We start from the raw sequence: 27,505 nt of genomic DNA, 5'->3' as shown, positions 1-27,505 counted from the left end.
TAAATTTATAAACTTTCTTCTGCTGCTTTCAGTTTTGAATGTTGACTTTCTCCTGCTTCCCCACCTCACCCTCTGCCAAACCTCTCTCTCTTTCTTTTGTCTAGGGAATGGGATTTTGATCTGAAGAAATTGCCAAACATTAAAATGAGAAAAATTTGTGCTAATGATGCACTTCCGAAGAAGTGCAAGAAGAAAACTATTACAGCCATAGACAAAGATTTAGGGGAATTGGAACTAAAAAATGACTCTGACTCAAATGACTCGGATGAGGAAATGACAGCAGTGGCATAATTGTCCTCTGCTTGACTTGAAAATAATGTGAAAAGGCTTCCAGTTACACCTGAATTGATTATGGTAAATAATTATCTGGCTGTAAGAATTTGTTATTTAACTTCTCTTACTTGATGAGAACCCCTTTTGCAGTTTCAAAAACAGTGTTATGATTTTATTTAAAAATGAATGTTGCTTTTCATTTACATTAAGTTGCTAAAATAGATATAGTGAAATAAAATATCTTTAAAATCCATTTAATCTGAATTTCCGGGGTGGAGGGAGCAATATGAATGAGGACAAAAAATGTCTTAATTTTTGCCCTCCTGTTTACTCAGGATCACCTGATCTCACTTGGGGGCAGGAACGGCAGCCAGCTTTCTAAGAGGGCCGGCCCTGTGGATACTTCTTGAGCAGTCGCGATAGCAGAGTTGTCTTTCAGTAATAATATTTTAGTAATCTTCCTCTTAAACATTAAACGTCTGTCCTTTCCTTATAAAATAGAGAAAATGTGATATGGAATGCATATACACTGTTGGATTGTACATTATTTTTATCTTTGAGCCGCAGATAAATGGTAAGAAAAATAAACAGTGACTTATGTTGCTCTCCCACACTTAATCTTGATCTTTTGATAGGGATAAATGATTTCAGGTTAGCTCTTTTTGTTTGCATCTTCTGCTTTCTCATTGTGCAAAGTGATAGGTTTTACTTGTGGAAACAGAGCTAAAGATTAATGAACCAGTTATTTCAACTGTGCTACTTTTTCTTCTAAGAGAGAAGTTAAATGACATATGACTCAGTATTTCAAGTATCGTGAAAAACACGGATGTGGTAGAATGTTGTTCTTCACAGAACTTGTTAAATGCAAGTATCTTTTAGTCTGTTTTCTAAAGGATGTCATTGCAAGTGTATTTGAGTATTTTCAAGAAAAGAAAAATAAAACGTTAATGCTGTGTAAGGGTAACTAGATATCTACTAAGTCTTGTTAACAATTTATTTTAAAGTCTTACAGGTTTTTACTTCTGAAAATTAAAATAAAATTTATTTCCATAATTTCACTTCTTATGGTTCTAATTCATTTTCAGTGATGCAACTGATGCTGATTTGCTTTTGCTTTAGTCATCTGTGCAAAAGTATGGTTTTTATGGTACCTAATAAGTTTCTTTCTCTTTAGTCATTGGAAAATTTCCTTCTTTTTTTTTTTTGGTTCCTATTTAGTCTCAAAATGGCTATAAAAACTGAGTCATAAATTACAGTAAAGAGAATAAAAACTGGTTTATCTGGTCTGATATTTAAAAAGCCATACTGTTAGATGCGTAACTTGTGAAAATGGCAGATCTCCTCCCCCTCAAACATTTGTCCCTCGTTTTTCCCCCATGCTATCAAAGCATAAAATATAACAAGCCAAGTGCTTGGAACTAAAACAGATAAATTTTACTTTACCATTTAGGACCATAATTGTCCTGTCACTCCTGGCTGGACCACAGTAGCCTAAGAGAGAGTTTGTCTTTAGAGTAAGGCTTTTAAATGACATCTTTAATCACTGTCTGTAGAACGTGTTCTTCTTGCGGTGATAACTTGTGCTCCCTTAGCCAGAGCTCTTTCGGTCAGCAGTATATCTTTGTAAGATAACTTCTGCGGGCCGTGGCCATGGAACAGAGTAAAAGTAACTCACTTTCTTGGTACTTCTTCTCTGTAAACTAGGGACTGGCAAACTTTTTTTGTAAAGAGCCATAGCAAATATTTTAGCTGTTGCAGGCCAAATGCTGTTTCTTGTGCATTTTCGTGTGTGTGTGTGTGTGTGTGTGTGTGGTATTAACCACCCTTTAAAAATGTAAAAACCATTCTAAGTTCATGGCCATACGCAAATAGGCCACAGGCCGGATCTGGCCTGCTTGCCATAGTTTGCCAATCCCTGGTCTGAATCAGTGAGGTGAACTTCATGGACATAGGCTAGTGATATATTTCTAAGCTCAGAGCAGCTAACTCTACATTTGTGGCCTCTTTTCCTGATGTCCTAGTCACTTCCTTCCCTTACGGATATAGCTGTCCTTTTAGGACTCTGTTCACTTCAAACAGAAGCTTTTTCTACTCTGATGTCCCATGTATGTCAGGGGCAGGAGATTGGATAGGTGTCCTTTTTGCTCTACTGCCACTTGCAAATAATTTCTCCCTTAGTTCTTTGAGCTCTATCATTGTCTCCCTTTTCTATCTTCCCAGAAGAGCCTTCTCCTCATTCATTGAAGACTGTAGCTTAGCCAAGAGCTCAATCAGTTTTCTTCTCTCCTATTTCAATCATTTTAGTGATTACAGTAGCCTTGTGGATAACGAATCTAACAGTATAAACTTTCATTTTCCCAGTCTTTTTCTCCATCCCCTCAGAGGCATCTGAATGACACCCAGATTCTTATTAACACTTGAAATTCCTTCTACAAACTTGATTTTGAGCATTCCACTCTCCATTGCTGATTTCTGCCCTTTGGCCTCATTTTCTTGTTATGCATCATCTGTCTCTTGTCTTCAGGTTATTTCTCATTCAGCTTAGATTCAGAGTTCATAGTTGCTTCCTTGCGGAACTCTCAATTGCTCTGCCCTGACTACATAGTATTCCTCTCTCAAAACTCAAACGAGGTGACGCTCAGTTATCTGTCTCCCTCATACCTCTTCCCAAGCAGCTTAAACCTTCATGTTTGTAAATCTGAAGTGAATTCTCAAAACTGCTCGGCAATTTTATTATGTTTCCCATTAAGTTCATTTTCCAACTTTGAGATAATTTTACTACTTTTTCATACTTTCTATCTTGACTTTTATACTAACTTCTTCAACAACTGTTAACTTTTTATACATCATTGAGAAAATAGAAACTTATCATCTTCCTTTCTTTCCACTTAACGGATGTAGTAACTTTTTTGCTTTCAAAGGCAAATACTCATACTTGTGATCTGGGTCCCACTTCCTGTTGTCTTCTCAGGAACCTTGATTCTCCCCAAGGTTTTCATATAACTTCTCAAGCCAGACAACTGCCTATAAGTCATCCTTGATTTTTCTCTTTCTCTCTTCCACACCCTCCCCCAGTCTAATTTAATTAGTGAGTATTTCTGGTTTCTATTTCCAAGAAGAAAGTCCATGTCAGGTCATCTCCGCTTTCATCCTCACCTAGGCTAACATGTCTTGCCTGTCCTGCTTGCAGCATCCCAACTGGCCTTCATGCCCCAGTTCTTGCTCCTCTTAATCCATTCTCCAGAATTGCTCATGAATTTTTAAAAATGCACACTAAAATATGTTACTTCTTTGTTCAGGTCCTTATAATAGCATCCCATCACATTTTTTTATGGTATGTTTGTTTATTTGATGGGGTATAATTTTGTTTCCAATGATTTTTTTTTTTTAAGATTTTATTTTTTTAAAGCAGTTTTAGATTCACATCAAAATTGAGAGGAAGGTAAAGACATTTCCCATATACCCCCTACCTGCACACATGCATAGCCTCCCCATTATCAACATCACCCACCAAAGTTGTCCATTGGTAACATTTGATGAACACACATTGACATCCATCATATTTTGAATAAAATTCATATTCCATACCATAGCCAAAGAGGCCTGAAATGATTTGACTCCCGACTGCTTCTCCAACTTCAGTTTGGACCCACTCACCCTTGGCTTACTGTACTTCAGACACTTTGGCTTTCTGTCCATTCCTAGAATGGCCCAGCTATTTCCTATAACAGCTCTGTGCTGGCACCTTGATGACTCAGGTCTGTATCCACTTTAGGCTTGGTTGCATCTGACCCTGAGTCTTAGAGGAATGCCCCGTGATCTTCCTGGAACACAAGGATATGGGATACTTGTAAGGAATTACCAGAGGCCGCTTCCCATTTGCCTCCCTATCTTAAGATGTGAGGCATTTTTTTGTTGTCACCCAGGTTCTAATGAAGTATGAGACTTTCCACCTCATGCCTCTTTAGGGTGTAGCTGCAGGCTATGGAATGGCTTGGATACACCATGGAGTCAGCATCTCAGCAAGAAGGTGTTCCATCCCTTATGCTGCATTATCTTCTGACCCTTTTTCTTTTTGTGTTCTCCTATAGAGCAAGACTTGTGGGGAGCCGACACCTTTGTTCATCTTTCTTTTGCTGTCTCTATAGGTGATTCACTGCCTGATCCTAACAAGGCTTGTTTCTTTACTGGCTGAGTCTTGCTTGACATTTCCCATTCAGGACTTTGGTACCTACTGTGCCCTCTGCCTGCATTGCCTTTTCCCTCAGTGAAGGTATCTCTAGCCATACTCTTGCTGCCCTGGGTATCTCCATCACAGCTTCCAGGTTTAGAATCATTAGCTGAACACACAGTGCCAATGATTTGTGATCTAGGAGTGTTTGCTGTAATTTGGGAGGTGGGAGAAGACTATAAATTCAGATGTCCAGTTGAGCAGAAGAATGAGCTTGTACAATAAACAGTTTAATAGAAAGGCCTGTGAACAGCCTGGGCCCGGCAGTCTGTCTACTCTGAATTCAGGTTCAGAAGTTGGGGCTTTGGAGAGGGACGTTTTCTTCACTAATCACCAGACCTCTTGGAATAGAAATAATTTCAAAATCTTCCTCTTTGTATTTATTACCTATGAAATTTATCTGAATCCACTCTTCTTATCTCTGAGAAATGCTGTTATAATCTTATGCATATCCAAGCTTTATTCGCAAGAAAATCCTTTCTCTGCATTGTGATTTTTCTTAAAGTTTTTTTCCCATTATTTTTTAAACTAAGTTTGAAAGTCTGTGTAGATTATTTCCAGTGGTTTCCTCTTATTAATGCACCTATTTATTTCCTTCTACAATGTCAGCCTATGTTGGCCTTAAAATTATAAGTATGTTCAGGCCCTGCTTAAAAACTCAGACCATTGTAAAATGTTAAGAACTCAAACCTGTTTGGATGTTGCAGATACTGATACCAGCTCAACACAAGGTTGCAAGATTGCCAGATTGTAGAAAAGAGACCATATTGTAACTTTGAATGACCTCTGATTAACCCACCCAGCTGGATATGCACCTTCCAGTAGATATACATGCTCTGTAGATTTTATGGCCTCTTCCCGATGCGGTAAGATAACTTTGTTCTTTTGAGTTCCCTAGGAATGTGATGACCCCTGGACACAGATTCTGTGCTGATATACATGACAACTGAAAGATCTGGTGTGGAGACTCCCAGTCTGTAACACCAGAGGGTTAACATTCCTAACCCCTCCCCTAAAACCCACTGGCCTATATAACTGCTTCAAGATTCTGTGCCCCCCTTGAGATGGTTCTTTTGGGCGTTAGTCGCCCCATCTTCCACCTTGCTAGCAAGCTGTAAGAAAACCCTTTCTCTCCAATGACCTTGCCTCTTGACTATTGGCTTGACTTGCAGCAAGTGGAAGAAACCCTTTTGGCAGTAACAGTAGAATTCTGCAGAAATCCTGGTAGGTTAAGACAAAAAGTATAGAAACAACAACAAAGGTTTGGGTCACTTGTTTAATATACAAAGTCTTTCTCTCACAGATAATTAGTTCCTTTTCCTTAATTTTTCTTAGTACACATTATTCACAAAACAGTAAATTGTTAATGCAAGAGAATTAGGTAAAACCAAAAAAGTACAAATACTCAGTCTCAAAAATTGCACACAGTTAAAATAGTTTTTCCTTGTTTGTTTTAATGCAATATCCAATTTCAAAATGGGCTTTCTTCAGACATAGAGGAAACACTGCAGCCCAAAATGACAGTACTTCCTTTCAGCTGTATTGATATGTAAAATAGCACCTTTGGGCTGACTTAGGAAAGAAAAAAGGTTTTCATCTTTCTTAATTAAAGTGTAAGTCCTACACAATTATATAACCTCTGCAATAATGATAGTAAGTTTTAAGAGCTCTGCTTTGTTCCAAAATGTTCATAGGCAAGGAAAGGTAAACTATGTCAGGCGGATGGATAATTTTCCCCACCTCACCCATGACACCTGTAATCTGTTAGTGATGTCATTGCTCTAAGGAGCTAAATTTCCAGCCAAAGAATAGATGTTTTAGGGGTACCCAAGGACTCTTTGCAAAACAAGATAAATGTAACTATGAGGCCATCTCTTAGGGGCTCTAATCACAGGTAACAGCAGCTCAGGGTGAGACTGAATCCTGGGGCATTTTTCAACACTCCTTCAGTATGGACCCTTTTTCCTTTAATTTCTCCATTACTATATCCCAGGTTGATAGGATCATTTTTGTTTTGATTTTTTTTTGTTTGTGCTTAAGCTTAATTGCCTTTTGGGCTCCACTTTTTCAGTATGTACCCTTTTTCCTTTAATTTCTCCATCGCTATATCCCAGGTTGTTAGGATCATTTTTGTTTTGAGTTTTGTTTTGTTTGTGCTTAAGCTTAATTGCCTTTTGGGCTTCCCTTTTAAAAAAATACTGGAACTTCATTGCTTTACAATTTAATCTTTGATCCTATACAATAAAAGTGACAGTTCTTTAAAAAATTAACAGCATAAATGTCTGTGGTTTATAGTATTGATAATACCAGAGACTCATGATTATAAAAAGCCAAGGTTTTTAGCAGAACTGTAAGTTCATTCTTCAGTTTCCATCTTTTGTTTCCATTGCATTTTATTTCTTACTTGAGCAGGTAAACATGCTTCAAAAATTGTCTTTTTGGAGAGCAGTTTTTGTTTTCGAAGGTTATATCCAGTTCACGAAGTGTTGTCACAAAGCCAAATCCTTTCCTTGAAAAGGCAAATGTACTATTGCCACACAGAATATAAAAAGAAAATAATCAACATTAGGTTTAAATGCACATAATTATTTCAAATTGTTTGAACCATAAACAGCTATTATAAGAAAACTTTTTAAAAGACTTAAATTCAGGAGTTCAAGGTTTAAAAGAGCTCAGAAGGACAGCAGAATTAATTGTTGACTTTTAGCCTGCTAAGAAGCTATATTATATTCTCATTTCAAGAAAGTCAAAGCCTATACAAGTTAATTTTGAGAATTAAGGTATAGTTTTAAAACACCATGTCATCGTGTATTGTTAATACAGTAATGCTTATCTTTCCTTCTCATTCTAGACATGTTTTCTTAGTGTTCAGTGTAGCTCTTAATAAAGGACGCCTTATTTTAGCCAATCATCTCCCAGTGTGAAATGAGCTCTGCACTTAGCTATCTTGCTTAGGTTTGTACAGAATTTAAACAGTATTTTTGGTGGCAATTAAGGAAAATAATCCTTTTCCTTCCAGAGCAAACAAAAGAGAAATCAGTATTTCTTTGGCTGGTGACTAGATTTTCCCCCCAGTAATGTTTGTAGACAACACATTGCCATTGATAAACAACAAGAAAAATGGGTTAGTAGAAAGCTTAGGGAAATTAACAGAAAAATTTAATCAAGATTAATCCTTGGGGGAGGTGCCATGGTTAAATCACTCAAAGCTTTGTTATCCATGAATGTCTTTATCCTAAACCTTTAAACTGGAAATATAAGAGGAAGTTAATACAAAGTCTAGTTTGTTTAAGGTTCATGTGTTTTAAACACCACTTATGTCCTTATTTGTGCAGAAATTTTGGTCCAGCTTAGTCCCCTCAACTCTGTTTTCCCTATGCCTTTACTCCGTGCCCCTACAACAAGTTTGAAGAAAGATGTTATAAACCTTTTGTTTCCTGACTTACTGAAAACCTTAACATTTTTCTCGTGTATATACATGAATACACACACACACACACCACACACACACAAAGTTGACATTGTTTACCTTTTCTTTATTTCTAGGAATTGGGACTATTTGGACTCACTGTCAGCCACTACCAATATTCATGTCATCTTTTTTCCTTGTTAAAAGATTCTTTCTTTTTCCTTTTACCTACACTATCTGTGAAGAACAAGCACACTGATAATTACAAGTGCATCAATGTGATACCCAGATTTGTGCGATGTGATACCCCTGCTTTGGTTCTTATGGCCATCATGGTTGCCTCTTCACGGTAATAAATATGACAGCTAACAAAAATAAATCACCTTTTTAATGTAAGACATCTTTCTTTGACAGCCTACTATATCTATAATCATTAATGTAGCTCACTGCAATATCATTCACGCTTCAGTTTTACATGAATATGCAAAGAACACAATAATCAACTCAACTGTCAAACCTAAACAACTCAAGTTATTACTTATCACAGAATCTGTTGAGTATTTTTGCTTGCCTGCTGAACAGGGGAAATACCGTCAGCTTTTTAAAATTGAGTCTAAATGCTTGATCATAACTACTCATCTTTCAAGGCGACACCTCATGTGGATTAAAAAAAAGTTACATGCTTGATTTAATAAAAATGTTAAATTTTTATTTTCCCTATCATAAGTGCTTCATAGTAGCAAACAAGTTAATTTCAGAACTTTTCCACAGGTAGATTGCTTTATCTTTCTGTACTTTTGTTTTTTCACCTTTTGAGAAATTATATCTTCATTTAAGACTTCAACTAGGATATTTAATTTGATTAATTTAGCGTTTTGTAAAATCATAACATTTGTGAGACTTCAAGTAAAAGGATGTATGAAGCTGCTGTTTGGAAATGATTCGACTGTTAAATGAAGCAGATTTTAGGGCTGCACTATCCAATATGGTTAATTCAGATTGAGATATTCCATAAGGATAAAGTACATACTGGATTTTGAAGACTTGGTTCATAAAAAAAGATGTAAATTATCTCAATTTTTTATGTTGACAAATTGAAATAACTTAGATATATAATGTTAAATAAAATATATTATCAAAATTAATTCTACTTATTTACTTTTACTTTTCCTAATGGGGCTACTACAAAATTTAAAGTTTACATATGTGGCCTGCATTTGGGGCTCATGTTATATTTCTGTTGGACAGCACTGTTTAAGAGGAGCCAGATAAAATATAGACTGATAGTTGATTGCAACTTCTGTGGGTATTGACCAAAGCGAATTAAACCCAAAAAAATCTCTGAAAATCTTTTGTTCATTATTTAAACATAATTCCAAGTATTAATATCTTCAAATGTGTATTGCATCTATTTTCAAAACATGCATATGTTAAAACAACTGGACTCCACTGTAGCCATAAAAATCTCAAAGTATGAATATCAAAATATGCATCCTCCAAGTTCGCTTCTGATGTGCCCTAGGGATAATGCAAACAATTTCAAGTTTACAACCAAATGTTCGTTATTCCCAGATGAGATAGTTAACATTACGAGGCCCTAGAAGAAATACACATTGCAATTCAAGTCTGTGTTCTTGAACTTTCCCCTGCGACTGTGAAGACTCAGTGTGTCCTTTAGTCTTTTGTCATTGCCTAAAAGCATTCCTTACTCCACTGGTTCTTAATTGTCTTGGAAATCATTCTCTAGGAAACTTGTCACATTTCCATATCACACTTTAGACTCTGCTTCGTGGGATCCTGGTCATTTGGTGTTTATTTTCTCCTTTCCTTTTTGAGCAAAGTAAGGAAATCGAGTCAGCAGGAGAAAGAGGAGAAGATAGAGTGAATAATTCAGGATCACTTCTGTCATTTGTAGTGACTGAGAGCTAGAAAGATACGCTTCAGTGAAGAACGTCCCAACTGGTTCCATCACACTGGTATAACTTCAGGGGGGCCACCCTCTGCAGATGGCAGCGAATTTGTACCCGTCTGTAACACAGGCACTACCACGGCGTCCTTGATGTCCGTGTTTACATTACACGAGAAGTTCTTCTCCAGTTTTTTGGCGGTGTCTGGGCAATTTTGCACAAAGATCACACGGTTGTAGGCCTTCAGCCTGCGCCACAACTGAACGTAGACTTTACACTGTACATACATGAAGACGAGACCTCCTGTGAAGCCAATGGCCACCACAACCAGTTTTGTCCAGAACGGCCACTCAAGGACACCTTTGAAATAAAAAAGAGAGAATGTTACCACCACGTTGTCACGAATGGATTTGGTAATTTTTTCCTATGGCTCCTTCAAAAGACCGTGCTTTCCTGCCAAATTTCAAGGATAAAGAATATATTGTAAACTAGTGGGAATTATAACCTGAATTCACTTCATTGCTTTCAAATATTCTAAAAGTACTGTTAAAATTGTCTATGAAGAAATTCTCTCACCTACAACTGTAATGATCTTATTTCTCCTCCTAGCATCAAGTGCCTACTATGATTAGCAGATACGACATTAGACTTTTGATACTTAGTGCAACATTTATTCCTTCTAGCTACAGCTGTACGTACATTTAGTGATACGTGTATTTCAGTATATATGTACATGTATGGGATTGTACATACAGGTCCTCCTCCCCACCCTCATTTGCTTTAAAATTAAAAAAAAGAAGCTGCCACATCTCACCAGAGAGAGAAAGAATTTCTGAGTACAGATATTCATAAGATTTAGGATTTTAGTCATTTGTTTCATTAATCTTATATTTTGTCACTGAGAACCATCACTTTCTTAGATGTCAATATTTTCTCTTAATTTCCATCACCATAACTAGAAATTGGCTTTCTTTCACAAATAGTTTTTAAAATTTTCACAAGAGTTTCTGTAACTGCAACAGTATTTATGCCACACATAATTATGAATGTTTAATATATGATGGTCAAGAGTCCACCTCTTGCTGACCTGAAGTTGGTGGGGGGGAACAGTAGCTGCCTTCACTCATATGCAAGGCTGTAAAATAACAGAGATAGCTCAGTATGGTGGACCAGGAAGGGTTGGTTAGAAACCACCGTATGAGTGTCTGATTCTCCTTTGAGTTTTATTTACTTTTACTTATAACACTGAATAGAGTTCTAAGAAATATCCTAACCGTATTTTGTAATAGTGACATTTGCTTTATTCTTCTGGAAGCAAAGCAGACACTAAATGCTGAAATGGGGCCAAATGGATTTTTCAAGAATGTTTTCATTGGTAAGATGTGTCTACCTCCTTTTACTGAGACCTAGCAAACTGTCTTCCTACTCTGTTTTGTTGGACTGGTCAGTTCTCGCTTCTGTAAAGAAGAAAGAATGTACACAATGTGGGGGCTGGGGGTGTGGTAAAGAAGGGAAGGCACAAAATTTTGCTCCTTGAGGATCCTTTATGTAACCCAAGGAATTCTTTCTTCTCACTAATATACCTTTGAAGCTGGAGCCTGCACTTGGAAATGCCAATAGCACAAAGTTATCTCTGCTTGCCAGTTCGGGAGAGGAATTTGGAAAATCTGACTTCAGGCAATTCAACCATCTGTTCATTCCTCTGAAGCTCAAGGATCTCTCTACTTCTGCCTTTGTGCTTTGAATCTTTCTTGAGCAGTTTCTGTAGGTGTAGGAATAAACTCTGCCCATCCCTACCTCCTAAGCATTAATGGGAAATACTGCTTGGAAATTCTTGGGCAGGAATTGGAGGTGTAGATATTCTGTCCACTACCATTTTCTAAGAAAATGGGAATATTCTGTTGTCCTTCATAATAGATAAATTTAACTGATTCATTCACTTTCTATATCGTCATGCCAATCCCATAAGAATGGGCAATAAATTCTCAAGCAGTCTCAATATAGGATTATTAAAATAAATTCTTTCAGGCCTCCTTTCTATAATTGCATGCATGTGATTTGGTACTTGAGCGCTACAGTATCTTCCATGCCATCCCAAAGCAATCAACATGCTAATAGGTTCTCCAGGAAAGGCTGAAGACGGTATGTAGATTTGTCATGCGGTATGATATTGAAGACTTCACAAATTAGAGATAGATGAATGAAAATGCTACACTACATCTGCCTGAAAGTGGTGCCACTAGAACCACAAAAAACAGTCCACAATCTGTATGGGAATTTAGAGAGTGGATGAAAGCACTTTAGACAAAAAAAAGAAGATGGAGCTTTTGGCTCATCCTAGGCTCTTGGGAGTCTGAATTTGGTAAGATTTTTCTAGCAAGCCAATGAGGGAAACGGGTGACTAGGTAAAAGTAACTATTTATAGAATTTGAATGAAAAGGTAAAAATGAAAGAGTAAAATTTGCAAATTATTTTTTCACATAAAAATATCTCCCATGTCGTCTTCACCCCTTTATTGGAATTGGGTCAAGAGGGAGAGTTTGGGGTTATCTAAGGGCATTTTCCTCTCAGAACCTCAGACTAGAGTTAATCCATAAACAGGACCGCTGCAGCCAACTGTCTCTTTCATCTCCTTTCAGCCACTATCTCCTCATCTTCAATCCCAGAAACCCCTTCCTTCCTGCCTAAGGAAACTCCCACATCCCAAAATATTCAGACTTTTATTCAATTTCTTTGCAGTCCAAACCCTACTAGGATTTCCCTTACTATGGTTAATGGCTGCTCAAGGGATGTTCCCCTGTGCAAAATCTCCACTCATTCTTGAGGGTTATGGGTTTTATTCCTAAGAATCAGCTACTTCACTCTTGACATCTTTATCCATCCTAATTCAGGCAGCTATATCGGTTCTTTGAGGTGTTGGGCCTGTTATCTGGTATTCTCTCTGCTCTCAGTTTTCTCATCTCTGGTAGCTTGTTGTAATAATGGCCCCCAATTGGCTTATGCCTCCCCGTAACCATGTCCTCGGGTGTCCCCTCCCTTATTGATGGTGGCCTTGGCCACAGGACTTGCTCTGGCCAATAGGACAACAGAAAATATGACAGCAGAAACGTCAACAGTGTTCACATATTGTGGTTTGCATCTCTTGCTGCTCTTGCAACCGCCGTGTGAAGAAGCAGGGTGTACAGACTAGATGCTGAAAGACACAGAGCTCAGTTGCTCCTGCCATCTGGCCATAGCATGCCCACTGCCAGACGTGTAAAGGAGGCCATTGTTGATTGTATAGCAGCCAGCTGATATGCTGAGTGAACCCTGCAGAAACTAGCCAGTTTGGCCCAGACCAGAAGAAATGCCCAACTGACCTACAGAAGTGGGAGTGAAATAAACGGTTGCAGTTTTAAGTCACTAAGTTTTGGGATGGTTTGTTACACAGCAAAAGGCAAGTGGTACATCACTTAAAAATGGAGGTATTGATAATAGCTGCCTCATAGGGTTGTTAGGGTGGAGTAAATGAATACTTGTTGACACAGAGAAAGTGCTATAAATATTAAGTAGTTGTTATCTGAGTGATTTAAATGCTACACATCTTTGGCTGATTGCTTTGTAGTTTAAGAGCAAAGCTTTCACTGGTGCTGACAACTAAGACCTTTCTAACATCATTAGACTTCAACCTTTGGATGACCCACATGGACCCTGAGTAATGAAAACCTCCAGAACCCAGGAGAGGAGAAGGGCCAGTTAGCTGCCAGCCAGGTCACCAGCATTTAGTGCAATCACCAGCACTACACAGCCTCACCCTGTGTGAGCACCTCTTGCACTTGTAATTCCCATCATGGGGAAAGGCTGAGAAATCTCCCCCAAAATTAAGTAAGAGGTCCTGAAATACTGGAGTGGTAACTGTGTGGATTGTACCTTTCAGGAAATATTTCTGCCAAACTTTCAGACCACCACGACAGTGGCTTGTAAGCTGGGATATATCCACTGGCCCCTTTTGGACTGTGACTTTCCGGCAATACTGTTTCTCTGAAATGTATTTCCTTGGTAATAGAATAGGGTCCCCATCCCTCTCCCCTGGGGGCACAGATGGCGGTCACCTGTAACATCCTGCTTCACTGTTTCTAAGTCGAATTGGGTAAACCACAAGATTCCCGGTGGGTGTTTGTAACATAGTTGTAGATCAAGCAAATTGCTTATTTCCTTATCTTTAAAACAGTGGTGTCTGAGGTCTCTTCCAGCTTCTAAATTCAAATTCCCAGAGTATTCTGCATATCTTCTCTAGCAGATCATGTGACTGGAGACACCTGGGTTGTGTCTAAAGAGCTTTTTAAAATCCCCAAAAGCAGAAGAGAACCTGCCTCATTTAACAGCTGCAGCAACAATGTATATTTAGAAAAAGCATCTCAATGCTAAGCTGGGATATTTTTGGCTGGGTGCTTAGGTTATGCAGTGTCACAAAATGTGTTTGTTAAGGGCATGTGTGAGGGGTGGCACTGGGGAGGTGGTTTTCTCCTTTACTTTCATCCTAGTTACTTTTGGATAAATTATTTTTTTAAAAAAGCTTGTTCACATATTTATAACCTTTGCCCTAACTTGTTTTAATGCTAATATTCACTGTGAGTAAACAATGTATGATAATATGTGCAGTATTTGTATAAACACAATGTTTCAATTTGTCTGATGCAAGGTCAAGTTCACGGTGTCTTTGAAAAATGAATCACAGAAAGAACCTTTGGAGAGTATTCAGTCCAACTTAGTTTTACAAATAGGAAATTGAACTTCAGAGTGATTATTTTATTTGCAATAACTAGCCAATGACCAGGAACTAGAACTAGGCAGAACTAGAACCCTGGCCTTCTGATAACTAGCCCAAGTAGTGTTTATCATATTTGAGTTGTTAACAATAACAGCACATGAAATTACTTTCAAACAGAATGTTTAAATAACACTGCTGAAAAGGAAAATATTATATAGATTGCAGGGCAGTATTTTTTTTTTTTTTGCTGAAGAAGATTCGCCCTGAGCTAACATCTATGCTAATCTTCCTCTATTGTATATGTGGGTCACCAAACAAAGTCAATTTGTCATTCTAGTCACTTGTGATGTATACATTTAAACAGTTCTGGGGCAACGTTAAAATCTGCATCTACAGTCTCTTTAATAGATAGTGTAAATTGTTGTGTTTTCTCGGTCTATATTTTTGTGTTTTGTTTTCAACAAACAAAGAGCATACTGGAGCATTCTTCTAGAATATGTAAAGATAAGGCAGGAAGAGCAATTGTTGCCAAATTAGAGTTGGCATCATGGGTGATTTACGGCGTTAAAGTTTCAAGTACCATGTATTTGACATTTTTTTCTTTGTGTCATCATAGGCTTGAGAGGAAGAGAGTGAGGTAAGAGAGCTATCTGGGACATCATGCGTATTTAATCTAAAGGAACAACCATTTAAAAACATATGAAGTCTCCTTCCCGTACTGTTATTACAGTTCAAAAGATTTTGCTGTTTTATATTCAACCTCAATTCTAGTTGAAGAAGGACAATTTGTTCCTCTTCAAATATTTTTGAAGGTTTTGAAGATGGATGTAAAATGTTTGACTTTAAAATTATGCAGTTTTTTCAACAACTTTTAAAGTAAATTCAGGATCAGCACTCAGTCTCAATGCCAAAGGAAGATTAAAATAATAACAACTCCTACAGATGCCCACACTACCTGTAGATGTGTACTTTGGCAAGTCAGATTTCAAATACAATTTGAACATAAGTAGAGACGATACCCTTTACAAGCCACTGTGGCTTCCATTTGAAATGAACTGAGTTAGGAGCTGTCCCTTTGGCAAGTGGCTCTGCAGAGAGCACCTCGGGCACTGCTTCTTGATAAATAGCCTGCTTCCTAATTCAAAAGCTCTGAACACCAATGATAAAAGTTATTTCATTTTCACTGGCCTTTAAGAAACGGAAAATAATTTTTAGAAAGTATATGGTAGAAAGCTGACCCTTGACTATATACATATTTTAGGAAGAAATATATAGATGTCACGCACTATATAAGTGTCAGGAGCTGAATATGGAGGTCCTGCCTAGTGTGATATATATAGTGGGAAGCCGACCTTTGATTATCTTGCCCTTCTGTTGGAAAATCTGACTGAGGGACCTGAGTGACAGTCCACTGGGAGACTGCGGTCTGAAATCCTGCATCTACCCAGAACTGAGAAAGGAAAAAAATCTTTTGAAGAAAAATGCAGAAAATGAGATACAAGGTGGAAAAGTTTGGGTACGAGGCATTCACACTTCATCATTCCTTCTACAACATTGACTAGGCCAGCTGCCAGGTCCCAGACACAGTGTTCAGCACCAGGGACGTGCTGGTGAGCAAGACCGACATGGCCCGGCCTGCTCTGAGCTCAGAGGCTATTGGCGAGGGGAGACAGACAATTAATCGAGCAATTGTGATAACGTGTGGTAAGTCTCATGGTAGCGCAGAGCTTTTCAACATGACTACACGATAGAATCCTGTAAGGGATAATGAAATCTAAATCTCTGGGGATAAAACTCAGGCTTTGTAGTAGCATAGAAACTCCACTGTCAGGGGTACATGCAGGATGCTATGGGAGCACATGGTCCCCAACACTGAGAGGGCATCAGAGTCACCTGTAGGCTTCTTAAGCACAAATTGCTTGGCTCCACCCTCAGCATTTCTGATTACTAGGTCGAGAGTTGGGAGAGGTCAAGAATTTGCATCTCTAACAAGTGTCCAGGTGATGCTACTGCTGGTCCAGGGACCACATTCGAGAACAACTGTAGTAGCAATAATTATCCTAATTCAGGGAGCTTAACTAGGTTTCCCAGAGGGAGTGATGTTTCAGGTAAACTGCAAAGGCTGAGTAGGGGTTAGGGAGGTATGTGAGATTACGCGAGTGTTTAAGTGAGTGTGTGGTGGACAAGAGAAGCTGGGAGGAAATGTTTCACATAGAGAAAAAAGCTGAGAAGTAGATTTCGGGGGCTGAACAATGTTCAGCGTAATTGGCTACAGCAAGGTCACAGCGGGTTGCACTGTCCCTTTACAGACTTTAGGGTGTATTTTAAGAGTAATGGCTAAGTGGGGATAGGACATGATCATATTCGTGTCTTTGTAAATTTGCTGTAATTACATTATTGAGTATGGGTTGAAGGTGGGCAGAACTGGAGAAAGTCTAGTTAAGAAGCTGTTGCAGTTTTCAAGTAAAAGATATGATAGTTTGCACATGGATGGTGTCAGTGGGGAAAGAGAGAAACGGACAGATTCCAGAGGCATATGAGACAGAACAAATAGGATTTGGCAATTAAGGTGGAAGTGACGGAGTGGGAGGAGATCAGGAATTAAAGGTGATGTCTGGGTTGGTTCCTGGTTGTTAGTAATGCCTTTCCCACAGGTGTTAGAGTAGGAAGTGGTAGTAAATTCTGAGCTTGGACACATTGAGTTTAGGTTGCCTGGAAAAGCTTTAAATGGAGAAGTTCAGAAGGCAGGCAGACACATGAGTTGGAATGCAGTATGAGCTGGAGATAAATTTAGGGAGTTAGCATAGAAATGACAACTGAAGACATAAGAATATCCAAGGAGACTAGAGAATGAGCAGGGAGAATAAGAGATAAATGGAAGGATGGAAGTATTGGGCCATGGATTCCATGGGTTCTGGAGAGACTGGTGGCTGAAGTTGAGACAGTCATGTTCATTGTAGAATAAATGATCACTGTTGACTCAGATGTTTCAAAAGCGAGCGAGAAAAATGAATATGAGTTGTTCTGGCCTGTCTGCATTTGGAGGATATGAGATTGCTGCTTCTTGTTCTGTCTAGAAGAGGTGCCCTTAATCTTCCCCTCACACGTGGCCAGAGAACGAGAACCCTGCAGTCTAGCACAGCTGGGCCAAGTCAGGGTGGCCACTGGGAGAGGGCGAGGCTGCATTGGGACGAATTTATGATTCTCAAATACTGAACTCTAGGTTAGTCATCTGAAAATATTGTCTCTACCTATCAGGTCTGCCCTTAATTGCTAGGAAAAGACTTGAGTCCTAAGGTCTTAGGTTGGGTGTAGTAAGGTGGGGATGTGGGGGGTGCCTCTGTTTTTCCATGCATACATGATTGCAGAGTTTATGGCCCACTTTCTGTTACTTGGCTTGGGCTAGTACCTATATCTATAGGGGACATAGATTAAAAAAAAAAAGTTCCTATCCTCAAGGAACTTATTTAATAGGAATGTAATACACGTTTCTTAATCCAGCATCTCAAGAACAAGGCATAATGTAGTTGTAAACAATGTGGTTTGACAAATTTTTTATAGATGAGTTAACATTGAACCAAAAAACTATCAAAGCCCCTCCCTACCTGATTTTCTATAACGGCAGCGCTTTCATTCTTTCAGAAAAGGGCAGGGGGATCCGCAACTCTGTCACCATCTCTCCTCCCCACCTTCCACTTGAACTACATAATCCATGGCCACAGTGCATCTGGCGAGTCCTCACAAGTGCCTTTTATGCGCTCAGTCCTCAGTCCCGTTCTGCTTCCAGAACGCCCAGGCGAGCACATGCGGGGCTCACTGCTGCCACCACGAGGGCGAGCGTGAGAATGGAAGAGCCTTCCCTTCTGTTTTCACGAACGCCGGCAAAGAAATACGGAACTAACAGACCCTTCCCTTTGAAAGTCTTTACCTTCTTTCCCTCACTTCCTTTCACCTTTTTCTTTCTTTCATTTTCTTCTGTTTTTGAGGGGGCACATAAACATTTTTCATAACTGCAAATTTACAACGTTATCCTCTGAACAATTTTTCCTTTCAAATTTTCCAGTGATTTAATTATTATTATTATTTTTTTTACAGGGGAGAGGAGTGGTTAGGGGATTATTTCTCACTGTTCTGCCAGTTGTATGCTAAAGCTGGTAGAGCTCAATGATAAACAGGCTGGGTACCTTCAGCAGTTAAGCTAAACGATATTTTATAGCCATTGGGCTTCCTATTTTTGTTTGTGTTTTAAACGACCTATCCATTTTAAATGTTAGAATATACTTTAATGAGTTTAAACATCTTTCTTTGTAGACTTCACACCATCCTTTACAATCCAACGTAGCATGGCTAAAATTTCAAACCATAGTGTTAACGTTAATCCACTCTATCAAATTATGCAGTACTGACTAGTAAACTATAGCACATTCTTTAATAGGGTGTCACTTACCCATGTTTTAAAAGAAGCAATGATTAGAGTGAATTAAATAAAGTGAAAAACCTTCCATTTTTACAACTGTTTGCCTTTTCACATCAGGCAGAACCTGTGATCCTTATTTAGTTCCTGAAAAGCTTGAAAAGTGCTGTGTGACATCTATCTACTCCTCTCTACTAAGGTTCACATGGACTTGACAAATCTCACATCTCAGCTTAGAATCCCCTTTGGTCAATGCTTGATAGCCACAGTATTAATCAGTAACATAATTGGGAGGACTCAGCTGCCAATACTGGTTTTTGCTAGTGTATCAAACATAGAGACCTAAACTGGGAAACAACTTCCCAACTCACTGCTGGATATCGTCATAGAATTCAAAAAAGAAAAAAAGATGTGCTCTTACCATTGTCATTGCCTTGCTTTATTTCCTCCGCGGTCCGATCTATTAATACATACAAGGACCAAACCACACAAGTGATGGCGATTACGTGGAATGTGACGGAGCAGAATATTTTCCTCCTTTCGCTCGTGGTCATCTGTAGTTTCTCCCACTGCAATCATAAATGAATCACACAAAACTGAGTTTCTAGCCAGGAAATTTCACTCCCCTTTTATATCCCAAACAGATCACGAATGAAAGGGAAACATCAAACATTTGCAATTTCAGATGACACTATTATATTCAAAGAAGTCATGTTCGGGAAGATATGAAATTCAAACCTGCAGAGTTATATAACAAATCTATGTTAAAATGAAAACAATAATTTCCTCTAAATGGATTAAATCAAGTCATTTATGTGTTGCCAACCTGTGGTTTCCTCATCTGTAACATGAATGAGAGAGTTTTAATACTGTACAATTTTTTGAAGATACTTCCTTTCAGGTTTCTGTGTATCACTTCTTAGTGGTACTAGGTTATAAGCAGCAACAAGTAATCTCTTCTTAGATTAATAGATAACCTGACATAGTGTTGTATTCTCGAATGTATGCATTTAACAAGTATTTGAATGGCTGAATGACAGCTATGAGAGAAAATCAACATCTGCTCACAACTGATCTCCTAGAAAACACATTTTACCCTGTGGGCCATGGGAGAAAATTGGCAGAAGCTCCTATTAGAGCAGTCTTGATTTGCTGCTGCCACTGCAGTCATAATCATTGTCCCTTAGTCACACTCCTCAGAAAGTTGAGGGCTGTTCCCTCATTCTGGGAGAGGAATAGGACCACAATTTTTATAGTTGTAAGCTAAGGTTTGTATGCGGGAAAGTGTCCGTTATTTACTTTGAAGAAATAGACTCTCAAAGGATATTTGAATGCCTTGAAAGCTCGAGTATCACTTCATTTCTGTGTTAGGAATTGTGTCTATTTTTCTTTGTATTATTTTGATAGGAGAATCAAATCACTGTAATCTTCTGCGAGGTGAATTGATGTACCAAGCTTTCCATAATCCATGATCCTTTACATTCTTTACACTATTATGCTTTTGCTAAAGCAAAATCTTTAGAACTTCAGAAGACCCCACTCCTTCCCCACCCCACCCCCACACATATAATTCCACACACAATTCAGTGGAGAACAAGAGGGCACACATTATGTTACATAAAGTCCTGGCTCTGGCACAGGCTTTGAGACATGGGTGAAGTCGCTTAACCTCTCTGTGCCCAGTTGCCTCATCGTCATAAGAGCAGATTGTGGCAGAGGTTGTAACAAAGAGGTTTGGGAAGAGGACGCCATTCTTCTCTTCTTCCTTTACTAGCAGACTAATTCTATGAAGCCGGGCATTGCGCCCAGCAAAAAGCTCTCTTCCAACCTTCCTTCACAGAGGGGGACACTGCCTGTTTTCCACCAATGAGATGTGAGCGGCTGTCTACTGGGATACCGAATTTTTGCCTTCCTGACGCAGGAATTGCCCCTTCTTTCTTTCCTTCATTTTCTCTTCTTTGCTACCTGGAATTCATAATTAATGGTAAGAGTGCCAACAGTCATCTTGCAACCTCAAAGAAAGTCTCGAGACTTGGAGAGACCTGAGCCCAGTCAGCATCAGCTCACCTCCTATAGGGGAGGAACATAGAGCCCCGTCTAATTAAGCCATTATTTCTCAGGATTCTGCTACTTGCTGTCAGATGTACTTCCTGATGAAAGAACCAAAGAGATACTTCCTAACTTCCCTTCCCATCTGCCAATTAGCATCCTATAATTTCCTCTGTAGGAGAACACAATACTTAAAGCCTGACCTTGATGCTCAAGAAAGCTTCTTAAACATTTTTGAGAAAAAGACGTTTTATTTACAAACACCATCCATTCCTGTTCTCTTCCTGGCCAGTCAGCACATGGTTTTCCTTATAGGGGTCTGTTAGAGTGAATTAACAATTCGTACTTCATCCTGTACTTTCTTTTTCATCAAACTATATTTTATATATTGTTCCAAGTACATAATGGAGAAATCTTAGTAATGCAGGCTGGGGGAAAAACAGTTGCTTCAACTTAGACTCTATTTTTAAGTACTCAATATTGAATTGCGAAGATTTGAATTGAATTTGGCATGTGTATCTTGGCTTTTATCAACACTTCACAGCATATCTGTGAAAAACTGATTTTTAAAATTTCATTTTGTTATTGATTTATTGTAACGTTAATGTGAATAGCCTGTATAATTATAGAATAGAATATTATCATTTGGCAACTGTATTTTATGATTTAATAAATATTTCTTGAATTACCTCAATCTTCATATGACCAAATAAAAAGTACAAGATAGTGCAGAAAAGCAGCTTTACAAAATGTTCAAATCTCCTAAATGTTCTAAGTGGATGAGAATATCTTCAGCAACAAAATATTCATACCAAATCAACCCTCAAATATAAAATCCGCTTTTAAAAAAACCGTTAAAAATGGGGACGTCTTAAATCTAAGGAGCAGTTTGATGAAATGGCTGGAATATATTCTTCAAAATTAATGAGGCTCAAGTAGAAAAATATCAGTGGGACTGACAGAGATGCACCAAATCATTTGTCAAGACTCCTTCTGTTCCAGACAATAGAAGCTCTGAGGTTTTTGCTTCCTAACCTCAGTAGCATTTTAAGGAGAAGTGTAAAGGGACCATTAAAGCTTCCCACTCTGCTTATAGAGACCGTTCAGAAATTCACTAGCCAGCGCACAAGTAAATGTAATGCCACAGCGCCCTCTTCCGAATGATCACATTACTGCATACCATATTCAACACAAGGTACCAGCAGAAATCAACGTCTTATAAAATGTTCGTTATACCCTGTATATTCAGGTTTATATACAAAGTTTGAATAAGTTTTGCAAGGCTTCACAGTGGGGAATGAATTGAGAAAGCAAGGATAGAAATCTTCTTTTAACAAAGCTGTCATGAAAAGGCCTTAATTTAATATCCAGAATGCTGAAATTCAGTACCAGTTCACAAAAGATTTTGGAATAGGAAACTGATAATTTGCCCAAATACACACAGCATCTGTGCTTCCCTGCCCAGTTTTATAAACAATGTTGTGGGTTATGCCCACATGACCACGTGTACACAGTTTACCACTGTGACGCCTCCAGAGGGGGATGTTAGGGAGGAGAGCCCCCCTGGGTGCTCAGAGTGGTCCCCTGCTCAGCAGCAACAGTGGCACTTGTTAGAGATGCAAATTATCACGCTCCACTTTTGAGATGACTCTGTTGGCTTTGCCCACAGGGCACACAGAAAATCTGGACTCCGCTCCATCACTGAGGAAGCACAGCTCTCTGCCAGGGGAGCAGCCTGACTTGTGCCTCGCCACCTGCAGGGCCGCAGGGCCACTGCCTTTCTCTTTAGATTATTCAGGCCTGAGTCAAATGTCCATGTGAAAGCGACACAAGTGGTCTCAATGAAGCTGGTGGAAATGATAAGACAGCGATTCTCTTTCCCTTCCCCAAGGGGCAGGGGAAAGATACACCGCAGTGCACCACCAGGCTTTTGACAACTTTTTTTTTTTTTTTTTTTTTGAGGAAGATTAGCCCTGAGCTAACATCCATGCCCATCTTCCTCTACTTTATATGTGGGACGCCTACCACAGCATGGCTTGCGAAGCGGTGCCATGTCCGCACCCCAGATCCGGACCAGCGAACCCCGGGCGGCCAAAGCAGAATGTGTGCACTTAACCGCTGCACCACCCGGCTGGCCCCTCAGTCATCAACTCTTTACACTGCCAACTCTCCCATCTCCCCCCATCGGTCTTCAAGTTCACTTTCACATCTTCAAACTGGGGGATGAGCTAAGGTGGGCAAAACCAGTTTCACAAAATCTGAGCACCTCCTCATAGGTGGTCTTGGACCTCGCTTTACTTTTCTACAATCTCTGGGTCTTTGATATCTGTTTTACTGTTCCTGGCCTTTGGTCCCTTGTTGAAACTGAAAGAACTGAACTCTGTTACTCAGAAATATACGACTAGAATTTTTCTGGAAAGACTTCCAAATTGGAGTTTAAATTGATGAAAATATTGTTTCTGCAAAATTTTCCATTTGCTGTAGCTAAATCAAATTGTGTAGGTTTTCTAATTTGAATTACTTGTCCTGTATTCATATTCTGTCCTAAAATATGAATTCAAAAATGCTGCCTAATAAGAATGCTTTGTACCAGTGAAGAATAAAGGCAGTTTATTTGTGCAATATCAAAATACACGAGGTAGGGACTGCTTTACTAAATCCATTTCCTTTTCTTCCTTGACACGGTCCCGCTACATTTTCCAACTCTCTAACAGCCATAGGAACCAGAACTATGAGCAAATCTATATAGTGATAAAGCAAACAACCGCCACCAGGTGGCGCCAGGCCCAAACAGCAGCTAGTACCAACAGCGTTTTTCGGATACAACCGGACAACACCCCAGAGCTCCCAGCCAGCCAGCTGCACAGGCTTTTTCTGTTATTTCGTCAACGCAGCATAAATGCAAAACCACATTTTAGCTGTTTAAAACGTTCTGATCCTGGTAGCGGGGTTTTACCACATATGAGTGAAAATGATACCTGGAAACAGCAAATTCAAAGTTTATTGTGTTAGCTACAAGTGTAAGATACGTTGTGCCAGAAGATAGTATGTAAACCTTGCAAACGTTGTGGGGCTTTAGAGTATTCGTGGTGTTTCTAGAGGGCTCGTTGATCTGGGACAGTGTCTCTGAACGTTACCCCAGGGGCATCAGCATCACCTTGGGACTTGTTGGTGTTTAATTAAAGAAGGAGGCCATTAGGCTGAGGTGGCTCCACGTCATGCAACCCATGTAAGCAAAGCCAAGTCTAAGCCCGTAAATGTCTCAAGGTTATGAAGTCAAAATGCTAAGGACAACCATTCGCAAGGAACCAACTAAGCTTTAAGCAATACCCATCAAATGAGTCCCTTGCTTTGCTTCTGCGCTTTCTCTCTGTGTCTTTCCCCTGGTTCCTGTGGGTGGAGCACTCCTAACCACTTCCGGTTTGGCGCAGCCTGAATGGAATGGATTTTTGCTCAAATAAACTCTTAAAAATGTTATTGTGATTCAGTTTATCTTCTAACATTAGAAATGAAATATTTTGGGCCCCACACCAGACTTACTGAATCAGAAACTCTGGAGGCGGGGCCCTACAATCTGTGTTTTAATAAACCCTCAGGTGATTCTGATGCGCGCTAAAATTCGAGAACCACCTGCCCAACGAATGACACTTGGCAAAGCTGTAGGGTGACCTCAACGGAGTCTAGATTAGAAATAACACTTGTTACTCCTTGTCATCAACTAATTAGTTCTAGGAAAGGGAAATCAACAAACCAGTTTGGTTACCTGGCTGTGATGTAAATATTTCACGTTGAGTGAAAAATCACAAAATCAGTGAATTTGTTTGAAATAAAATAAAGTTGTTTGGAGTTAACTCATAAATCACTAAAACGAACTGTTTTATTTTTTATTTCACTTTTCAAATTAGTGTTTAGGTGCATAAGAGCATATTAAAATCTAATTTTATTGGTTATAATTTCAAATTCTTTGGGAGACAGTCAAACAAGAGACTCTAAACATTTCTGAGGTGTAACTCTTGAGACCGTGATGAACCCCCAAGTTCAGAGATATGCCTACGGTAAATAATTTCCCTCTTAAAAACGGATGAGAGAACATTGGAAGGAACAATGTAACCTCTGCAGGCTTTTGGTGACATTTGCTACAAAACTGATGCTGAGTAGGAAACAAGACATCCAGGTTGAGATGTAGATGATGGGCAGTCGGTTAAGTTCACTGATTGGCTAACACGCTCACTTTTGGACACAAGTCAGAAAATATACGCTATGCAAACCTGTCTCTTAACAGAATTGTAAGTAACCATGTAGACGGATCTCCTGGCTTTCTTACTAAAAGTCAAAACCTCAAACATTATATCCACAAATGCTCTGAATCTCCTGGAAAAATCTTTTTTTTTCCCTTAGTTCTCCTTCTACTTTTGGTCCAGTGAAAATATTTATTTGGCATCGTTCATGGATGGTCCAATGTGGAGGGACATTATACATTTTTGGTTGAATGCAGCCCTTCTCTTTCTCTTGACAACAGGACAAGAGGAGATGGTGCTACACTGCGGCAGGGGTCGGGGCCTCCACCCAAAGAAATCACAAGCAGGAACAGTGAGGAAGGGGCGTGTGTCCGACGAACTGAAATTTCAGCGGAGGATTGACAACTATCATCTTGCGACAGTTCGAGTGCATGTTGATTTGGAGTTGGGGGAAGAAGTCACTGATACCCAGCTTGGTGTAAAGATATCTCTGATACCCACTTAGGGTAAGATAACACTGTAAGCAATTGGCAGTCTGACTGATGAATGGTTTATAAACTTTCCCATAAAGAAGAGGAATACCTGGGAACCTGAAATCAATGGCTTCATTTTGTTCCCTCTCAGTCTGTCTCCTTTGACATTCAGAGCCACTGAGAAAGGGGATCACCTGAACATGGAGGGGAGTAATAATAAAAATCATTCAATTCTGGGAGTGCTTCATAATTAGAAGTAGTTTTCAGCCCTGGCTGTCTAACAGAGTCCTCTGGGGAGCTAGTTCCCAATATATACACTCAGGTCTTGCTGAATCCATCACTGAGGAATGAATTACGCATTTTCACAGTGTACTCTATCTGTGATCCAAGGGGTACTTGTTAAAAATGAAGGTTCTGGGTTCAAATTCTGACTCTACCTCGAAGTACTGTGTGACCTTGGGTGAGTTATTTTAATTCTCTATCCTTCCATTTCCTTATCTATAAAATGGTGATAAGAACAGCACCTACTTTACAGGGTCAAGTTTAAGAGAGTGAATGCACAAGTGCAGAACAGTATCAGGCACTTAAAAATAATTCCATAAAAGATTATCATAACTTAGAGCTTGCAGCACTACATCCATTTAGACTTGGATTGTCTTTACCTTCTAGATCAAAGCATCATGTTGATAACATCACCGAAGGATGAAGAAGGGATAAGCTGGGATTTGTTCACAGGGAATTAAGGCAGCTAGACCCTCCACCCCCATCTGTTTTCCAAGTACAAATACATTTTTCTGAATATGGACTCTCATAGCAGGGAAATAAGTCTGTTTGGTTAACTATTTGAACAAATAGAAGACTAAATGGATGAGTTATTGTGCATATACTAGGTAGAATCATTTAAAAGACTGTACAATGATAGCTGCTTTTCTGTTAGGGTTGAAAAAAAAATCACAGATTGCAATATATGCCCCAGGAAGTTTTCATTCTTTTTGTCTGGAAGCTGAATTCAAAATGTTATGTTAAGGCTTCCCAAAGAAATGCTGTTCTGGGTGACAGTTTTCACAAAAGGTTAAAGGGACTCAAACATTTCAAATAAACTGAAAGCATTAAGGTGGATGTTTGTTTTTAATTATATCTTCCCTGAGTAATGGAGAATGTGAAAGGTAGCCTGATCAGAAAGGTCCAGAAACATGCCCCAGGGCTGCTATTCTATTTTAGTGATTGCAAAACTCAAGAAGCTACCTGAGAATGGATATGTAAAAGAAATGGCTCTTTTTCCTCAAAAGGTAATTAATTTGGATTTTGATAGAAGACGAATATTGCTTTTCAAAATTTTTTTGAGGCCAGCTGACATCATAATATTTTACCAAGAAGAGCTCCCATTACTTTACAGTGTTTATAAGAGTTCTTGGAACAGCCCAGTTGAGTAGAAAAGTAGAGGTGTAAATTCAGAGCAAATTCAACTTATCACAAAAATCCAAGCATCATTGAAATACCATTTTAAAGTTCTAGGAAAAGGTGCACTTATTTAAAAGCAATAGTAGTAGAAATAAATTATATTGATATGATTGTCACACTAGTTGACAACGTGAGGAATAAGTTACTAAGAATTGTGACTCAGGGCTGATGTGGAGAGGTGTCAATTACCAGATGAGATATCGTCCAAATGCAAACACACCAGTAGAATCAGAGGCCAAGAGAACATAGAAGATGTTGGAAAGAGCCAGGGGAAGAAGGGAGACCTGGGGAAGGAGCAGG

General features: G+C 39.1%; 2 protein-coding genes across 18 annotated transcripts in view; one reads left to right on the top strand and one right to left on the bottom strand.

The window, feature by feature from the left end:
* Positions 1–26,857, top strand: part of TMA16 (translation machinery associated 16 homolog) — a 58,876-nt gene extending 32,019 nt beyond the window's left edge. For 2 of the 8 annotated variants that reach the window (XR_011536964.1, XR_011536966.1), the window contains 3 exons: positions 105–354; positions 5,212–5,370; positions 8,051–9,058. Coding sequence is in view for 3 of the 8 variants with exons in the window: in XM_008542412.2 (XP_008540634.1) it covers positions 105–291 (187 nt within the window). In the remaining 5 variants the exon portion in view is untranslated. Of the gene's footprint in view, positions 1–104; positions 1,332–5,211; positions 5,371–8,050; positions 9,059–25,552 lie in introns of those variants that run through there. The other 6 variants (XR_548435.2, XR_011536965.1, XM_008542412.2 and 3 more) reach the window with 4 other exon arrangements.
* The window catches only part of MARCHF1 (membrane associated ring-CH-type finger 1), a 755,838-nt gene continuing 734,099 nt past the window's right edge, over positions 5,767–27,505 (bottom strand). For all 10 annotated transcript variants that reach the window (XM_070608438.1, XM_070608408.1, XM_070608432.1 and 7 more), the window contains 2 exons: positions 19,406–19,553; positions 5,767–10,180 (listed from right to left, as the gene is read on the bottom strand). In XM_070608438.1, the coding sequence (XP_070464539.1) occupies positions 9,882–10,180; positions 19,406–19,553 (447 nt within the window). In that variant the 3' untranslated portion in view covers positions 5,767–9,881. The remainder of the gene's footprint in view (positions 10,181–19,405; positions 19,554–27,505) is intronic.

Source organism: Equus przewalskii, chromosome 2 (genome assembly GCF_037783145.1).
Source record: "Equus przewalskii isolate Varuska chromosome 2, EquPr2, whole genome shotgun sequence".
Taxonomy (NCBI): domain Eukaryota; kingdom Metazoa; phylum Chordata; class Mammalia; order Perissodactyla; family Equidae; genus Equus; species Equus przewalskii.
The sequence above is the reverse complement of the archived record's forward strand: the minus strand, read 5'-3'. Positions and strand labels throughout refer to the sequence as shown.